This window comes from Halichoerus grypus, chromosome 2, assembly GCF_964656455.1.
Source record: "Halichoerus grypus chromosome 2, mHalGry1.hap1.1, whole genome shotgun sequence".
NCBI classification, from domain to species: domain Eukaryota; kingdom Metazoa; phylum Chordata; class Mammalia; order Carnivora; family Phocidae; genus Halichoerus; species Halichoerus grypus.
In genome coordinates this window covers 137,545,885-137,564,357 of record NC_135713.1, presented here as the reverse complement: position 1 = coordinate 137,564,357, position 18,473 = coordinate 137,545,885, and the positions used below count along the sequence as shown (strand labels likewise).

Here is an 18,473-nt window from a genome sequence, read left to right as displayed (position 1 = left end):
GGAAAGAAGCCCAGGTATTTTCCAGAACAAAAGAATCTTGATGAGGTCACTTTAGTTTGTTTTCAGGTTTATCAGTCCAGAAGAACATTTTTTTTTGTTTATTTTAAGAACTTCCCATGATACTTCTATAGAACAAAGAACTAAACTAAAAACTTGCATCTGGAGTGGGGGAGATGAATTGGTGGTCTTGAACAGGCATCCAACCTCTGCCTTATTACGAGCTCATGGGCCGGGCCATCCCTCCAAACTACCCTCCTCCAGTGGTCCCCGACCTGACCTCATTCTTGAGCTAAGGTCACTTGGAATTTTTCTCTTTCACTAGTTCTCAGCAAGACTTGATAAACATGATCACCAAAAATAGTTCGCCATTTATTTTGCATTCAGTTCCAGGTGATTCCATATGAATAGCAACCTTTGGGGGAAAATCGTGGGTACCAGTCAGTCTTCTAAGAGACTAGATCTTTTAGGATTGTTTTGAATGAGGACAAATTCCTTAGGTTTTGATTAGCAGTCATTATCAGGTGGGCATTGGGGGTGAAGGTGATTCATGAAGTTTAAATGGTAAAGTACCACACAAGTTAATATAAGTTATATATTTTGCATGGATTTAGACATAATTTCTTGAAGTACTGCTAAAGCAGTTTTCTTTATAGTTTGAAAGAAATTTTTTCAGTAGTCTCTGAGATTTATATGAAGAAGTAGATGTTTACTGTAAGTGTTCTTTTGCTCAGAAAAGAAGCAGATGTATAGTACTTGATACACTGGCAAGTGTTTCTTTGGAGTCTTAACATTTAAATGGCTAACTTTGGTTAAAATTGGTTCTGATTGTGGAAACATTGTGTTTCAAAATTTTCATACTTTTTTTTTTTTTTCTGTATAGATCCCAAAGAGACCCCAAGATGACACAGTTTTTTGGACACAATTTTGAGGATGAGAGATGGCGTAGAGCAGCTTTAAAGAATGCTTTTTCTTTGTTAGGCAAACAAAGATTTGAACATTCTGCAGCATTTTTTCTTTTAGCTGGTTGCCTCAGAGATGCAATTGAGGTAATGATGAAACTTTTTTAAAAAAGCATTGTCATCTTTTTAAGCTCTTTCTGTAGGTTCAATTTTTTATTTTTTAATTTCAGTTTAAGTATAGTGGAAATTATGTAAGGCTAAATACTTAGTAATATTAAACAGTGACTTTTAAAATTTTGCCATTTAGCTTGAATGGTACTTATACAGAATGAAGATTAACCACATTATATTGGTTGGTAGAGATAGCTGATCTGACTTTTAAGAATATTTATGAATAGGTTAAAAAAAGTTTGTTCTACTCAGTTTAAACATATGTGAATCTATATTTGGCTCTGTCTTAGTTGATGAACCGTAGCATATTTTTAACTGATTATTTTTCAGTAAACCTTAAAAAAATTAAAACATTTGAAGTATAACCTGTCTATCTCAAATTGCTCTTTTTAAAAATATGTATTTATTTGAGAGAGCGCACGCACGAGAGAGAGCAGGAGCAGAGGGGAGGGGCAGAGGGAGAAGGAGAAGAATCAGACTCCCTGCTGAGCAGGGAGCCCAACACAGGGTTCAATCCCAGGATCCTGGTATCATGACCTGAGCTGAAGGCAGCCGCTTAACTGACTGAGCCACCCAGACACCCCTCAAATTGCCCTTTTGCTTGGAGTTTCATACAAGTAATTCGAAACAGCTTTTTAATTAGGAAGGAAACCCTATATAGTCTGCTGAGATGGATGGGGAGGAGTAAAAGTTCAGGAAACAGTGTCAGGACTGACATTGAGCTTGGGTAGCTCAGTCGGTTAAGCGTCTCCCTTCAGTTCATTTCATGATCCCAAGGTCCTGGGTTTGAGTCCCGCGTCACATCGGGCTCCCTGCTTAGTGGGGAATCTGCTTTTCCCTCTCCCTCTGCCCCTCCTCCCTACTCATGCTCTGTCTCTCTCTCTCTCTCTCTCTCTCAAAAAAAAAAAAAAAAGCGTCCCACTCCTGATTTCAGTTCAGGTCATGATCTCAGGGTCTTGAGATTGAAAGCCAAGTCGGGCTCCAAGCTGTGAAGCCTGGTTAGGATTTTCTCTCCCTCTCCACCTACCCCTCTCCCTGCTATCTCTCTCTCTCTCTCTCTCACAAAAAAAAAAAAAAGGAAAAAAATGAAATAAAATGTCATTTGAGTTGAATTTCTTGAGGGCTACTTAATATTTATAGGCTAATTCTTATTGCAAGTAGGTATTTAGTAGCAGATTTGCTAAAGCAAGCAGTATATGTTTTATTTGTTATTATCTTTGTTCACTTAGGTCAGATATCAGTGCCTTTTATTCATTGTAGTTACTAGTGAGTCAGTTGAGTTTATCTTAAAATGAAAGATGCCCCTGCTTATTTATGACCAGTAGTTCTTTTTTTGAAGGTATGTCTTGAGAAACTGAATGACATTCAATTGGCTCTTGTAATAGCAAGACTCTATGAGTCTGAATTTGATACATCTGCAACATACAAATCTATTTTACGTAAAAAAGTTTTGGGGATTGATTCTCCTGTCAATGAATTCAATTCACTGAACATAAATATGCATTATGATCCTTTTCTTCGGAGTATGGCATATTGGATTTTGGAAGATTATAGTGGTGCTCTGGAAACATTAATAAAGCAACCTGTCAGAGAGGATGATGGTAAGCTGCATTTCTAAGATACTAATAATAAAGAGTTATATTAGCATTTGCTGGGTACAGAACACACTGTTGGGTGCTAAAGGTAATACAAAGCAAGTTGAAAACATGGACTAAGACTTTAAGGTTTAGGTGGGAACATAAGAGTTATGTATGTGTTTATTTTTAGGTGGGGGGGATTCCTTTTTTCAGAAAAATCCTTTGAAAATCGAGAACTTTGGATTTTCTGTTTTTATAAAATCAATGTATTGAACATAAATATTATCAATGTTTGAGTATAAATTCTGGAGAAAATAGTGATGTAAGGGTGATTTTCTTAGGTGGAAGTTTGTGTATTTGCTAATCAGTTTTATAATTTTTATAATAAAAATATTCAGTGTAAAGAAAGTTGACTTAAGTGATATGATTAATTTTTTATAAGAGTGTAGTAGAGAATTTTTTATAATTTATATTTTTGAGATCTACTTCTGCCATTTGTTTTAGAAATCCCATTTGCTGTAGCTTTTCTGGAGGTTAGTATAAAATGGAAATCTTTGTATAAATTATATAAAAATGATATGTGCTTTTCAAATATTTTTCCACAGGTGGAATTGAATTGGTTCTGATGGCTGGTATCAGAGGTGTCCTATTATTGGCAGTACTAACTGGCAAAGATTTTAGTTCATGGCTTTTTACGTAGCATCATTTAATCAGGAAGTGTATCATGTGTCTTACTGTGAAAGACTTGTGAGAAAGCCATGTTCAGTTGTTCAAGTGTCCTGGCCATCTGAGCTCAAGATTTCTAAACCGGCTTCTCTGTGATGAAGGGGGGAAAGAACAGGCCTTTTCTTGTCACATTTTTATGCCTACACATATTCATGTACAAAATATATTTTGATTTGGAATTAATACACGATCACATACTTTTAGAGCCAATTAAATCTGTATTCTAGGAGAAAATTTTAAAAGGTAGTAGTGGTTTGGACCAGGATGATAGGAGTGGAGGCAGAGAAAAATGGTTGGATTCAGGTGGACTAGATAGGATTGGATATGGAATGTGAAGGGAATAGAGTCAATTTTGATAACTCCTCTAAGTTTTTAGGTTGAGGTAAATGATATGGGCAAGACCAAGAGCAGGTGTGGGGGAGTGTTGTTTTAGATAGAGAAGACTTCTCTGGTAAGGTGACCTCTGAGCAGAGACCTGAGTGTCATGAGGTCAATGTAGCTAATTGGGTGAAGGGTGGTTTATGCTAAAGACTCACTAAATAAAAAGGCTTTGAGGCAAGAATGTGTGCATGGAAATGGAAATGTAATGTAGGCATGTGGATATAGCAGTTTAGATTTACAGGGTAAAGTTGGGCCTGAAATAGATAATGCAAGTTATCGGTGTCTCGATGGTATTTGAAGCCATGGGACTGTTTGAGTTCACTCATGGAGAGTAGATAGAAGTCAAGCCTTGAGCTCTAGGACAGTCTTAGCATTCTAAAGTGGGAGATGAGGAAGATTTAGCAAAGCAGACTGGGAAGGAATGTTGAGGGAAGTAGGAGAATAAGAACTAAGAGTGTGAAAGTGGGTGTTTTAAGTAATCTTATATTGTTACTTGAAGAGGTATGAAATCAGTATAACCTTTGTTTTTCTTTTGTGTTAAAACACTTTCATTACAAATGTGTTCTTGTCTATTCATTGCTATGTATTAGTGTGTTCTCTTAGTAAAATGTTGTTGAAAGACCAGGTAGATAAAAGTGCCATGGTAGGGAAAAGGACTGCAGTACAACTCTTGAACTTTTCTTAGCTGATAGAGTGCATTTTTTTTCAGATCAAGTCATGATGTCAGCCTGTAATCCTGCAGTTTTTAATTTCTACAATTATCTAAGAACACATCCTCTTTTGCTAAGACGTCATTTTGGATCATCTGATGTATTGTCCACACACATGAGTTTAACAGGAAAAAGTGGACTGGCAGGAACAATTAATTTAAGTGAAAGAAGATTATTTTTTACCACTGCCAGTGCTCATTTGAAAGCTGGCTGCCCTATGTTAGCTTTGGAAGTATTATCGAAGATGCCGAAAGTTATCAAGAAAACAAAACCTTTTTGCAGAACATCTAGCTTTTTGGATACTAGTAAAGACTGTTCTCCTTCTTCTCCATTAAAATTGGATGCAAGGGAAGATAAGTCTTCTGCTATTGATTGGTCACAGTCACTAATGAATGGTTTTGGATCTTCTTCAGAAGGTTCCTCAGAGAAGCAGTCAAATTCCACTCTTTCTTTTGACTGGAGCCAACCAAGTGTTGTATTTCCGGATGACTCTTTAGAATTAAAATGGGACAGTGATAACGATGAAGAAGATGAGGATCTCCCTATTTCAATGAAAGAACTAAAACCTTTACAGAGAAAAATGGGGAAAAAAATAGATGAAACAAGTTCTAATTACACAGAATCTCTCAGCACACTAGATGAAAACGACATTTTAAGTCCATCAGAAGATATAATTGCAGTTCAGTTAAAATTTAGAGCATGTTTAAAGATTCTCACAGTAGAACTTCGTACGTTATCTACTGGCTATGAAATAGATGGTGGAAAGTTGCGTTACCAGCTCTACCACTGGCTTGAAAAAGAGGTGATAGCTCTTCAGAGGACTTGTGACTATTGTTCAGATGGTGAAGACTTACAGCCTGCACTTGGTGAAAATGGAGATGAATTTGGATTAAATGGAGAAGCTGAAGATTTGCTTCAGCAAACGAAAGTGAAACAACTGAGAGAAAATTTTCAGGAAAAAAGACAGTGGCTTTTGAAATATCAGTCACTCTTGAGGATGTTTCTGAGTTACTGCATACTTCATGGGTCCCATGGTGGCGGTCTTGCCTCTGTGAGAATGGAATTGATTTTGCTTTTACAAGAATCTCAGCAGGTATGTAACTTAGACGATGGCCAGTTGAAATAGTACACGTAGGAGAAACAGTTTTTGGTATTGTTCTTTTTGTCTTTAAATATTAAGATTTTTGGTTTTCTTCATTATGGTTGCTTTAAGGAATGCTCTTTTTTTATGGTGCTTTGTATTATGAATTTGTAGAGTTGTGTGTGTGTAATGGTTTCAGGATCATTCAGCATCGGGCCCTGTGATCAGGTGAATTCATACTCTGAATTCTTATATGAGTGCTGGGGGAGCTGATGAGCTTCTCGTTAGGATAAGAGGGTATTGTCTCCTCATTTTTTAGTATATTTGGTGGAATGTTGACCTCCTCAGGTCCCATCTAACTCTATAAAAGTTTCTGTCATGCTTTTAATTTTTAGTTGTTTTAAAGGTTTTCCAAGAGGCCCCTGAATTAGTGAAGTAATGGATTAAAACTATAAATAGTTGATTAACCTTTTTTTCCCTTTGTTTTTAAGGAAACCTCAGAACCAGTGTTTCCCAGCCCCCTGTCAGAGCAGACGTCGGTCCCCCTCCTCTTTGCCTGTACAGCCAGCGCCAAGACCGTCGTTGCCAACCCGTTGCTGCACCTCAGTAACCTCACGCATGACATTCTGCACGCCGTCATAAACCTGGACTCACCACCCCATCCTGACGTCCAGAGCAGCAGAGTAAGGACGCTGGGCTCATTCTTTAAAACTTAGCTGCTTATTACGATAAAACCGAAAGAAAAATGTAAAGCAACACTTTTTAGAAATAGTTTTAAATATCAGACCACGCACAGGAATTGTTACATTACCACTTACATATTTTTTGATCAAAGAAAGCTTGTGGCTGTAGGCCTGGCTCACCTCACTTTGTTCTTATCCCAGTAGGGTGTTTGAGTTTTTAATCACAGTGCTAGTTATTTAGTCTTATTTAGCCACTTTATTAAGATAAGAGTAATAGGTGTGTATACAGATACATGAGTGACTCTCTTAGTAGTACACTTAGGCGAAAAGCTGATTGCCTTTTAGAAATAGAAACTTTTAGAAATAATTTAGAAATTGCCTTTTAGAAATAATTTTGGTGTAAAGTTATTAATATACAAATAAAGTTTTTTGTTAATATTAAAATATTATGTATTTTAAGGATAATGTGAAGTAATTTGCCCCTGTTGTTTCTCTAGGCCAGGCAGTGTTTTATTAATCAGCTATGGCAGAATCACCTGACATGCTTGTTAGAAGTTTGGATTCTTAAGTTGACTCCAGACTTACTGAATCAGTGTGTGAGAGTGAGTCCTAAGAATATGTATTTTTAGGAAGTTTCTCAGGTGATTCTGATGCATAACTAATCATATAGTTAGATAATCATCCACATCATCTTGCCATCCATCACCACTATACTTTACCATTAATATCACATTTCATCTTTCATCTTTACTCTCCAAACATACTGAAATCCTTTAAAGTATGACCAAGTTTGACTATTTCTCTTTTTTTTTTTCCTTGAATAGTCTGTCATCTGGTTCTCGCCCACCTCACAGGCTGTGATATCACACCAGTTCGATATTCTTCTTGCCTAATGGTGGCTTCTCCTACAGTGTTACCCTCTTGGATAACCTTAACCTTTGTCATTTAATTTTGTCACCTTTCCTGTACTCTTCTGTAGTATAAATGCCCACATAGTGTGTTACACAGTAAGGAATTTAATTTCCTTCAGATTGTGCACAATTTTAGTAATAAAGCAGCTTTTGCTGCTTAAGAACTACGCCGAAACATTAGTATCTTCAAATGGCCGTCATTTATTTTGCTCATGATTCAGTGGGTTGGCTTCTCAGTTGTTATTTGGGCCAGCTGGACTGACCTCTGGATATTTTCATTTGTCTTTGGCCAGCTAGTAGGCTGGCTGGATTCTGGATTAAGATGGCCGTATTTACATTTTTGGTGGTTGGCAGACTATTTCCAGGGCTGATAGTCGACTATCAAGCAAGCCTAGGTTCTCTAGAAAAACAGAACCAATACGACGTGTGTATGTGTGTGTATAGAGCTCTGTTTTATAAGCAATTGGCTCACATAATTATGGAGGCGGAGAAGTCCCAAGATCGGCGGTCGTCAAGCTAAAGACCCAGGACCTGTTGTGTAGTTCCAGTCTGGGTCTAGAGGCCTGAGAACCAGGAGAGCCAGTCGAGTGTAAGTTCTAGTCTGAAAGCCAGCAGGCTTGAGACCCCAAAAAAGCCAGGGTGTCTGTTCTAGCCCAAAGGCAGGAAACACCACTGTTCCAGCTCAGTGCAGCCAGGCAGAAGTTCCCTTTTATAGCTGTATTGTTTTATTTCGGCCTTCAACTGATTGGATGAGGCCTACCCACATTAGGGAGGGCAGTCTTCCTTACTCAGTCTTCCACTTATGCCAGTGTCATTTGCATCCCACGTCAGCCTTACAGATACACCCAGAATGTTTGGCCAAATGTCTGGGCACCCCTTGGTCCAGTTAAGTTGATATATAAAATTAACCATCATGCCTAGGTTATTTCACATAGAGGTTGCAGGGGTTTAAAAAGCAAGAGAATTTGCAAGCCCTTTCGAGGACTAGGTTCAGAAGTCACATATCATTTTGCCCTCTTGGTCAAAGCAAGTCCCAAGGCCAGTCCAGATTCAGTGAGTGGAGATATAGAATCCACTTTTTGTTGGAGAAGCTGGAAAATATTCTGATCATTTTTGTAATTTCCCATATTTGGACTTGCTGTCTTCATTTTTATGATATTCTTGATTTTAATTCATACCACACATCTTAATTGATAATTGAAGGGGAAATAGCAATTCTGTTTTTATCTACATAGAAGAGTGTCATACTTCATGATTAGGTCAATAACCTAGTCTTTTAAATAGTCTAATCTAGTTTACTTTCTGACCTGGGTTGTGCTTCTCAGACCTTCCTCTCTCATTGCTTGTCATGCCATGTTTAGAGCCTTCTCTTTCTCGGTACAAATGTTTGCCCTTCAGTTGCTGTCTTTCAGGCCTTCTTTCTGTAAATAATTGCATTTTCTTTAGATTGCTTGTTTTCTCCAGTAGCTAGAATATGTGGTAGCATATGCTTCAATGACCTGTCCATAGGTAAACAGTCATTTCTCAGACTGAGCTTTTACATATTTTGGCTGAGGAAGAAGGTTGAAGTTTGGAGGTTTTTCTTTTAATACATGGCTTATGCACTACTGAATAGTGAACATCTGTTCCCATTTGTTCTTGAAATAGAAATTAGGTAGCAGGTGTGTGTTTTATGATTTCTGCCAATGGCCTTAGTGTTTTTAATTTGTCTGTAGTGCGATCTCTATAGGCATAAATGAGTGTTAAGGAAAAAAGGACATAGTTTCTAGGGACAAAATAGTTTTCCATCTTTTTTATGATGCTGAGTATAGTAGGTCTTGAAACAAGTTTGATTTTTTAAAAGTTATACTTAATTTTGTTTGTTTGTTTGTTTTTCAGGTATATGTAATGCATACTTTAGCAGCCTCACTTTCTGCTTGTATTTATCAGTGCCTTTGTGGTAGTCATAACTACAGGTAAATATCTTTTTGTGAAATTTAGGAATGTTCGCGGTAACTGATGAGGTTTCAGAATTTGTGTGCTCTTGCTTTAGAAAAAACTGTTTATCACAGTCTAAATAACGCAAAAGTATTTGAAGTGATGAGTACTATTTTTCCATCTTTGAATTTTAGCTTCTGCCTTTATGGCAAATGAATGTTAAGTAGACCCTTGTCAGTGTAACTAATTTAGCTAACTTTTATTGATCACTGCCTAATGCCAGGCATTGTGATATGCACTGAGATAAGTTCTCCTTTCTTGTGGTCCATCTAGTTGGAAACAAACTTGTGAGTTGGTAAATGATATATATAACATGACATTACCCTTAAGTGATAAGTACTATAGTGTAGTTATATTATAGTTATTATAAACAATATTATATACTATAATATTATAATGTACTATATTGTATAATTATAATGTATATAATATAGTGAAAGGCTCAGGGAACACAAAGGAAGGAGTAATTGACTTGAAATTGAGAAAAAATTTACCAAAGGGTGATGTTTATGATTTGTCTCTTTATAGCCTAAGGTTTCACTATAATTTAGCTAGACTTTTAAAACATACTGTTTGACACTTTGGTATCTTCCTTTAGTTCTTTGAAATTCTCTTTCCCTTTTTAAAAAATTTTTATTTAAATTCCAGTTAACATACAGTGTAATATTAGTTTCAGATGTACAATATAGTGATTCAACACTTGCATACATCACCCTGTGCTCATCACAAGTGCACTGCTTAATCCCATCACCTATTTCACCCATCTCCCCCACCGACCTCCCCTTTCTGGTGACCATCAGTTTGTTCTCTAGAGTTAAGAGTCTGTTTCTTGGTTTTCCTCTCTCTTTTTTTTCCCCTGTGATCCTTTGTTTTGTTTCTTGACTTTATTTCTTTAAATATTTTGTCTTCTCTCTCCTTTTTCTTATTAGACAGGTATTGGAATCTACAGGTTTCTCTTATTTTCCTTTTAGCTTTCATCTCATATTTTTTTTTCTTTATTTATTTTTGCTTTATTTCAGGAGAAATCCTGGTTTCATATTCCAGACGCTCACTCGTTCTTCAGCAACGTCTTGTCTTTTATTTAGCCTGAGGTTGTGTTTTAGAAATTCTGTTTTTCATTTTTAAGATCTCCTTGTTGATTTTAATGGTCACTTTTATTTTTATAACTTACTGTATTTCTTAATTGTTTTAACCTCTCTGAGTATAAAGCACCTTCTGTCATGTTCTGATAAGTCTGCTTCCTCAGGTGCAGGTCATTCACTGTGTTTGTTGTTTCTTACATGATGTTAGCCTTCCTTGGTGTTGTATGTGTTTCAGTTCTTCCATGGGAGTCTCAATTTACTAATCTGCTTCTGTATTCCCAGGGTAGCTTCAACTTGATTTCTTTGGCCTTCGTCCTCCAAGAGTTCACTTTTCTTGTTATTGAGTGTGGCTTTATTTTCATCAACGTATCTTTATCTTTGTCATCATTTCCATAGGCTTATTGTAGCAGGGGGGATTTTTTTTGTTGGCAGCCTGCCATCTCGAAACTGCAAAGTAAAGCATGAGAAGCTATTTACAAATGCGTCAGAATGTTATGACTAATAGAAGACTTGCCAATTAGAACAGATCTAAAACAATAAATGTGCTGTATTTAAATATGACATTCATTTACTTCACAATTGAAATAGGAATTTATGGCAGGATTTAACAAAGATCTTTGTACCATTTCTGTCAGATTTATTTCATAGTTTATATCAAGCAGCAAGTTACTTTGTTCATTCATCTGTTTATTTATAGTTTAAAGTGCCATTTACTTGGAAAAGCTTACCCTGAATTCCCAAATTGTATAAAATGCTCCCCCCTTTTGCTTTCAATAGCCCTGTATGCGTAGGTTTTGTCTCTAAAAGCAATATGATAGGGGCACCTGACTCTTGATTTCGGCTTAGGTCATGATCTCAGGGTCATGGGATCAAGTACCACTTTGGGCTCTGTGCTGGGTGTGGAGTCTGTTGAGATTCTCCCTCTCCCTCTGTATCCCCTCTTTCCCCCCTTCCCCGCTCTCTCCCTCTCTCTCTCTCTCTCTCAAAAAAAAAAAGAAAAAGAAAAGAAAGGAAGCGATAATGATGAAATTATTTGTGTCTGATTCTTCCACCAGACTATAAATTTCATGGATTCAGAAACCACATTTTTCATTATATCCCTGTTACCTTGTATATATACCTGTCCTGATGTAACCTGTCCTGATGTGGGGTTGACAGCCATTAAATATCAAGCTGAACCTAAACGGACTTTGTTTTCAACCAGATAACCTTGTTTTGAACTTTGATAGAATAGCTTGCTGTTTGTGGTCAATAGTGATTTAGTTTTCTCATTTGTATGTATTCTGTTTCTTTCATTAAATAAATATACTTAAAACCTATCACATGTATTTTAATTTAGAAAATTTGCATGTTTACACTTAAAGGATACTTGGTTTTATTATATCACCAGACTATAGAGAACACTACTTAGATCAGTAATAGCAGTATAACTAATAAAAACTTGAATTTTAAGATACCCAGAAGTTAGATCTAAAACATGGAAATATTACGTGTGAAATTCATTTTAGATCATTATATTTTTATTATTATTTTCTTATATGGTTATTATTGCCAATTATTCTTATTTAAATGTCTTCTTTTCTTAGTTCATTTCAAACAAATCAGTTTACTGGAATGATGTATCAGACAGTCCTGCTTCCCCATCGACATTCTTTGAAAACAGGAAGCTTAGATGAAGCAATAACTCCTAATACGTCACCAGCACAATGGCCAGGTACAAAGAATTTATGTATATATGTACGTAAATAAATATATGTGAGTTTTTTCTTAGCCTTATTGAATTTAATCAGATGAGGAAAAAGTACATACGGTGTGGTTTTGCTGCATGATAATCACTGTTAAATATTGTTAGAATTGATAACACTTCAGTATTTACCACTCATTGTAAATTTTGCAGTTACTTAACATTGGTATTTCCTTGGCCATTTACTAAAATAACTCAAATGTTTTGTTATATCACTTGTTATAATTTTTTGTCATAATAGAAGTACATTTGTTGTGGGAATTAAATTTTATCTATCAGATTTGTATTAGATGATAGATTTTCATTGTTTCTCTAAATTGAATAGCTCAGTATTTGTGCATTAACTGTAATAACTTCTAGTCTGTGAATCTAGAGAAGAAAAAACTTTAATCCTGGTTTAATAAAGTTTTTTCAAAAATTAAAAGTACAGTTAATTTTTTATTTTTAAAATTTATTGTCAGTGGTAGCTGTTGTTTGTTTGTTCTAGGAATCACTTCTCTGATTCGACTTTTGAATTCTTCTGGCGAGGAAGCCCAGTCAGGGCTTACAGTCTTGCTCTGTGAGATTCTCACAGCAGTGTATCTGAGTCTCTTCATCCATGGCCTGGCAACACATTCTAGTAATGAACTGTTTCGGATCGTGGCCCATCCCCTGAACGAAAAAATGTGGTCTGCTGTGTTTGGTGGAGGTGCACATGTTCCCCGCAAAGAACACACACACTCAAAAGCTTTACCTGGTTAGTTTTTTCATGTTTGTTTGTTTGTTTATTTATTTTTAAGACTGAAACTTTATTTGTTCGTCTGAATGATAACTTTGTCAAGTGTAATTACATTTAATTTATTCACAGAAATTTTTTGTTACAGACCATTTTCTTAAAGCATGAACAAATGGTTTTCTGGTGAAATGGTGAAAATGCAGTGTCCAGTTTCTGGTGCAGTTTTCAAACTATAAGACGCTCATGCACCAGTGATTAGAACTATCTAATGTAATTTTCTTAAATCTTTTGCTGTTGAAATGATCATTTGTTTTGAAATATACTGTAACACTGGTCTTTGTTCTATCCCAAATACAGATTCTCTCTTCTTTCTTTGGCAGGAAGGCACTTTGCTATGCCTAGCCCCCACCAGGTAGTGGTATTCTCCATGGAATGTGTGGGCTTTACCAAAGCTCTTTCAACCATCAGTTCTCATAGCCCTCCCAGTCTTGCAGGCAAGATATTAGCTTTAGAAATAGGCTTTTACGGCTCAGCTTGCTTTGTGTTGTTTTGGAGGGGTTGGGGTACCTTGGGCCTGTTTTATTTTGTATGGCTCTTGAAATAGAAAATTGAGAAATTTCCTTTAATCAAGCCATATTTTTGATTTAAAACAATGATTAGCATTTCAGAAAACCATCTCTGCTTTTTATTCTGCTTTTAAATTATTTTCCTTTGATGTTTTCTATTCCTTAGACTTTAACATCTTTTTAAAGGTGTAGGAATAAATGTCAATGCTAATCATGGTAAATCAGACTATGGCTTGACATGTCTGGAAAACATTTCAAATGAGGCTGCTTTATGTTTTGCATACTATGATTCTGGCCATTAGGGGTTTTGGATTTCTAAGTGTTCATAATACCAGGAAAAGTGAATATTTTAAACAACTGTATCCCTGTTTCTAAGCTTTCTAATATTGAAACTATATATATTATATCTTGATGTGAAAAGAATCTTCATAATGCTTTCTACCTAGCTGTTAAATTTTCTTTTTGTAATTTATTAGCTCATATGTGATAATCTTTTTTTAAAAAATATCTTCATTTTTATGACATCTCTTCTCATTTTTAAGGAGTACTTTCCTGTGCTTTATTTTTTATATGGATGAAAAAAAAAAGAGAAAGACTATAACTTTTCATGAAATTTGCCTTGGAATATATATATTTAACTTCAGATAACTGAATTCAATTAAAGAAAAACTTTCAAAGTCTAAGAGGGAGTAAGATTTATAGCTCTACTGAGATTAGCATTAAAAAAATTGGTAAACTAATTGTGGCCCTGTTTTTAATGTGTCCTAAGAGAAAATCATTTAAACATTTGATCTGGTTAATACGAAATGTTAAAAAGGGATAAATTCTTGCTATGGAATGTCCAGATACCTGTAAAAAATTAAAAATATTCTTACTAACCAGTTACCATGTCTCAATTCCAACCATTTCTACTGAGTACAGATGTGTAAAGAACCTTACTCCAAGTCTAAGTTCTTTGTTGAGCCACTCAGTTTTAGTTGTTTCTACACACAAATACCATTACATAAATTATCTTATAGGTACCATCATAAACTGTATTCCATCACTTACTGAACCCTAAATAGTCAAAGTGACTGAAAATTACCTGCATCTGTACATTTAATCCCTTGGTGGCAGGTAACACAGAATACTTAAAACATGTGGTTCACTAGAACCCTCAGTTTGTTTCTCAGAGTCCATAGTCTCTCATGGTTCATCTCCCCCTCTGATTTTCAGGGGAGGGGGGTGGGGGGATGGGTTAGCCTGGTGATGGGTATTCAAGAGGGCCCGTATTGAATGGAGCATTGGGTGTTATATGCAAACAATGAATCATGGAACACTACATCAAAAACTAATGATGTAATGTATGGTGATTAACATAACATAATAAAAAAAATTAATTAAAAAAAACAAAACAAAACATGTGGTTCACTTAGTGTTAAGGCCACATCCAGGTTATGTGATGCTCATCTTTGAGAACTCAGAAGCTATGCGGAATCAATCATAGATGTAACTTAGTACTAGAAGAGGAATTAAAAGTCACCATTTGTTTCCCTTGTTGTCGTGTAAATTCTGATTTCAGTTTTCTTTGCAATGATGGTCTCATGAACTAAATTTTTTTTTCTTTTTTTCTTTTGTATTTATTTAAATTCAGTTAGCCAACATATAGTACATCATTATCATGAACTAAATTATGTTTCTCTCTACATGTCTTTTATATACTTAATACACTAATATTTTTAGTGACAAAATTTAAATATGACTAAGCCTTGTAATGTAAGAAAATGATAGATGATTTCTATTAGATTTCAGTTTGGCAGGTTAGAATTCTTAACAAAAATGTTAATGTAATCAGTAACTTATTTATTTATTTTTTAATCAAATTTAACTTGGTGAATTCCACATCATATATTAATGAAGGATTTATGTTTTCTGACTAAAATTAGTGCAGGTGCATTTCATGGAGTTAGGAATTATTTTGTTACTATGGTTAATTTTTAAAAGAGACAATCAGGTGAGCAATAGCAAGTTTGGAAAAATGTTTTTTTGCTGCTGATGGTTAGAAATCCATACTTTGCTTTTTATTGTATATTATAAAGCAAAGCAATGTTTTTATTGAAGAATTTTTATTGTATTTTGTCATAATATTTGCAGTATGAGAACTGAATTTTCCATCTTCATCTTGATAAATACATAGTAATGATTGTTTATGTCTCCACATTGAGGAATAAAATATAAAATGAGTATTTTATTTGTGGTAAGCACATCTTTTTTTTTCTAACTATGAGACTGCTAATGATGTTTTAGACATTTTAAAGTATATTTTTGCCATTTGATTATTTATGTTAAATATGGATCGGAAAATCCAAATGTTTTGCTTTTCCCCTAAAACTTGTATAAAAAAATAAAAGTTTTCTATTCAGTATTCAGCGATTATACATGTCATTGCTATCCTTCCTTTAGCAAAATATATAAAATAGCAACATTTCTTGACCAGAAAAAGTATAAGACTTAAGCATTTTTAAAATAGAAAACGAGGGCGCCTGGGTGGCTCAGTTGGTTAAGCGACTGCCTTCGGCTCAGGTCATGATCCTGGAGTCCCGGGATCGAGTCCCGCATCGGGCTCCCTGCTCGGCAGGGGGTCTGCTTCTCCCTCTGCCCCTCCCCCCTCTCATGTGCTCTCTCTCTCTCTCATTCTCTCTGTCTCAAATAAATAAATAAAATCTTTAAAAAAAAAAAAAAATAAAAAAAATAAAAATAAAAATAAAATAAAATAGAAAACGATCAGCTATTTACAATACAGATGAATATGCCCAACAATTTTAACTGGCTACTGAACCAAAAAATAACTAGTTTTGCCAGAGAAGGGAATACATCTTTTGTTAGACTCCTTGCGCAGACTTCTTTTTTGAGGGACAGATATAAATTTTCATTAAAAAGCATCTCTTCATTTCATAACTACCATATTTGTCCCTTTGTGACAGGCTTATTTCACTTAGCACAATGTCCTTGAGGTTCATCCGTGTTGTGGCATATGATAGAGTTTTCTTTGTACAGCTGAGTAATACTTCACTGTATGTATTTACTCCGTTCTCACTTGTAATAAGTCTGTTGAGCTGGAGATGAAATCTTACAGGCACACCCGTGGTCTTCAGGGTGATGGAAAAATAGTGTTATCTCCAGATTTTTTATTATATAACCCTATCCACAAGACATGCATGAGCAAATCCTCAGTATGTATGTATGTATTTATTTATAAATACATGTACTCTTGCTGATCCAGATATTAAACATTGACAGATTTTCTTCTTCTCCTTACCACTTCCCTCCCCTTTCTGCTCCCCTTCTCCCACCCCCTTTCTTTTTCCTTCCTCTATTGTCTTCTCTTTCTCTCTCTTCTCCTCCACTCCACCTCTCCTCTCTTCTTTTCCTTCTCCCCTTCTTACCCTGTTTCTCTTTTCTTCCTTCTCCCCACTTCTCCTTATTAAAAAATCTAAGTAGTAGTTGTAATATTTTCTTTCCATATTCCAGTGAATCACTTTGAACACCAACTATCTTGGAAACTACTTGCTCTGTGATTTGGAGACAAATCACTACTTTCTACTAAGATAGTCATCATTTCATTTTTATAGGTACTTATGAAGCAGGTACAAGGTACCACTGTGCCCTACCTCCTTGAGAATCCGTCTTTCTAAAATTGGAAAATTTCACCTGTCAGACATTTTTTTTTGCATTGATTTTATTCTTTGAGGATTAAGAAGTACCTTAAATTTATTACTCCTTGAATCTGTTTTGGTCTTTTCCTTTTAAGAATCTTTGAAGTTTACTTGTAAAGTCATGTTTTACATATAATTTTGAGAATTTTTTTATATAATTTGTGTTGGCCTATATTTGTACTTCTCAAACTTTTTGCCTCAAGTGGATGCTAGAGGAGAGTGAATATATGTACCTCTTAGGAGATCTCTTATGCTGAATTATGTTGCCAAAAGCAAGAAATAGATTCGGGATCTATTTTATCTTGAACTTACATGACTTTTATCTTCTCCATATCTTTGTTTCTTTCCAATAAAATATTTTAAATCATCATTTAAATTACTTTCATCCTCCCACCCCCTAAATTTTGGAGCTAAACTTGAAGGTCCAGGACAATGTCCCCCCTGAAGTTTCATGTACTCTGTGACACACTCATGAATAGTCTTGTGATAAGTGTGCCTTAGATTGAGATGCAGAGAATGAGATCATTCTGCTGGTTACTTTGAGGTCATTTTTTAAAAGAAATAACATTTAAGTCTAGGTTTAGAATATTAATTTTGTTTGATTTAAAATGATAAACTTGGGGCACCTGTGTGGCTCAGTCAGTTAAGCTCCTGCCTTCAGCTTAGGTCATGATCTCAGGATCCTGGGAACAAGCCCTGTGTCGGGCTCCCCACTCAGTGGGGAGTCTGCTTCTCCCTCTCCCCCTGCCCCCCCCACTCATGCTCACTCGTGCTTTCTCTCAAATAAATAAATTCTTTTTAAAAAATAAAATAAAATTACAAACTCAAAAAGTGTTAACTTGTTTTGATTTTAATCAAAACAATATATGTGCATGGTAATAAATCCAGTAGTCCGGAAGAATTTATGATAAAAAGCAACATTGTCTTTCTTACTCCTCTGTACCTCCTCTGCCCATTCTTTAGATGTAGCCTCTTAACCATTTCTCCATTTCTGTTTTGAGTTCTTTAGGAAGTCACGTCCATAGTTCCAGGAAGTCACTGCAGAATGTACTAGGAGTGAGGATAGAAGTTCTTAAAATGGAGGGAAAAGTCCACTATCTTGACTTTAAAAGCACTTCTTAAAAGTACTTTCTATGAATCCAAAGCAGCTAAGAAATTTAAGAAGTTTATGTTAGTGAGTGATTCTGTCTTTTCTTACCCGTGGGTATGTTGGTTTTTCTTTACCCACTTTCTAGCTTCTCTATGTTCCTTATAATTTCTAAGCTCCATATCCAAGTTCCTTTTCAATTCTCCCTAATACCGTTTTTTTCCTTCTATTACTAGTAAAGTAGCCATTTGCCCCCTTAGTAATGCAACACTAGAGTCAGTTTTTATCCAAAGAGTGACAGAGGTTCTTGATATTTGATTATTAGCATTTTCAAAAATCAGCAGTTGAGCCCTCAGCCACTGTGCAGTCTCTATTGGCCCTTCATGGCTATGCTAACCCTCTGTGATTTAAACATAAAATTGTCTTAAGTCTTGCTGTAATTTATGGGAAAAGAAGAAGCATCTACGC

The 18,473-nt window shown here is 35.5% G+C and overlaps 1 protein-coding gene across 5 annotated transcripts in view; it reads left to right on the top strand.

Annotated features, from left to right (window-relative positions):
• Positions 1 to 18,473, top strand: part of DMXL1 (Dmx like 1) — a 135,210-nt gene that overhangs the window by 63,537 nt on the left and 53,200 nt on the right. For 4 of the 5 annotated variants that reach the window (XM_078067597.1, XM_036123783.2, XM_036123786.2 and 1 more), the window contains exons 22-28: positions 881 to 1,046; positions 2,410 to 2,671; positions 4,464 to 5,557; positions 6,037 to 6,228; positions 9,018 to 9,094; positions 11,785 to 11,912; positions 12,430 to 12,678. In XM_078067597.1, coding sequence (XP_077923723.1) covers positions 881 to 1,046; positions 2,410 to 2,671; positions 4,464 to 5,557; positions 6,037 to 6,228; positions 9,018 to 9,094; positions 11,785 to 11,912; positions 12,430 to 12,678 — 2,168 coding nt within the window. Of the gene's footprint in view, positions 1 to 880; positions 1,047 to 2,409; positions 2,672 to 4,463; positions 5,558 to 6,036; positions 6,229 to 9,017; positions 9,095 to 11,784; positions 11,913 to 12,429; positions 12,679 to 13,037; positions 13,277 to 18,473 lie in introns of those variants that run through there. The other variant, XM_078067598.1, reaches the window with a different exon arrangement.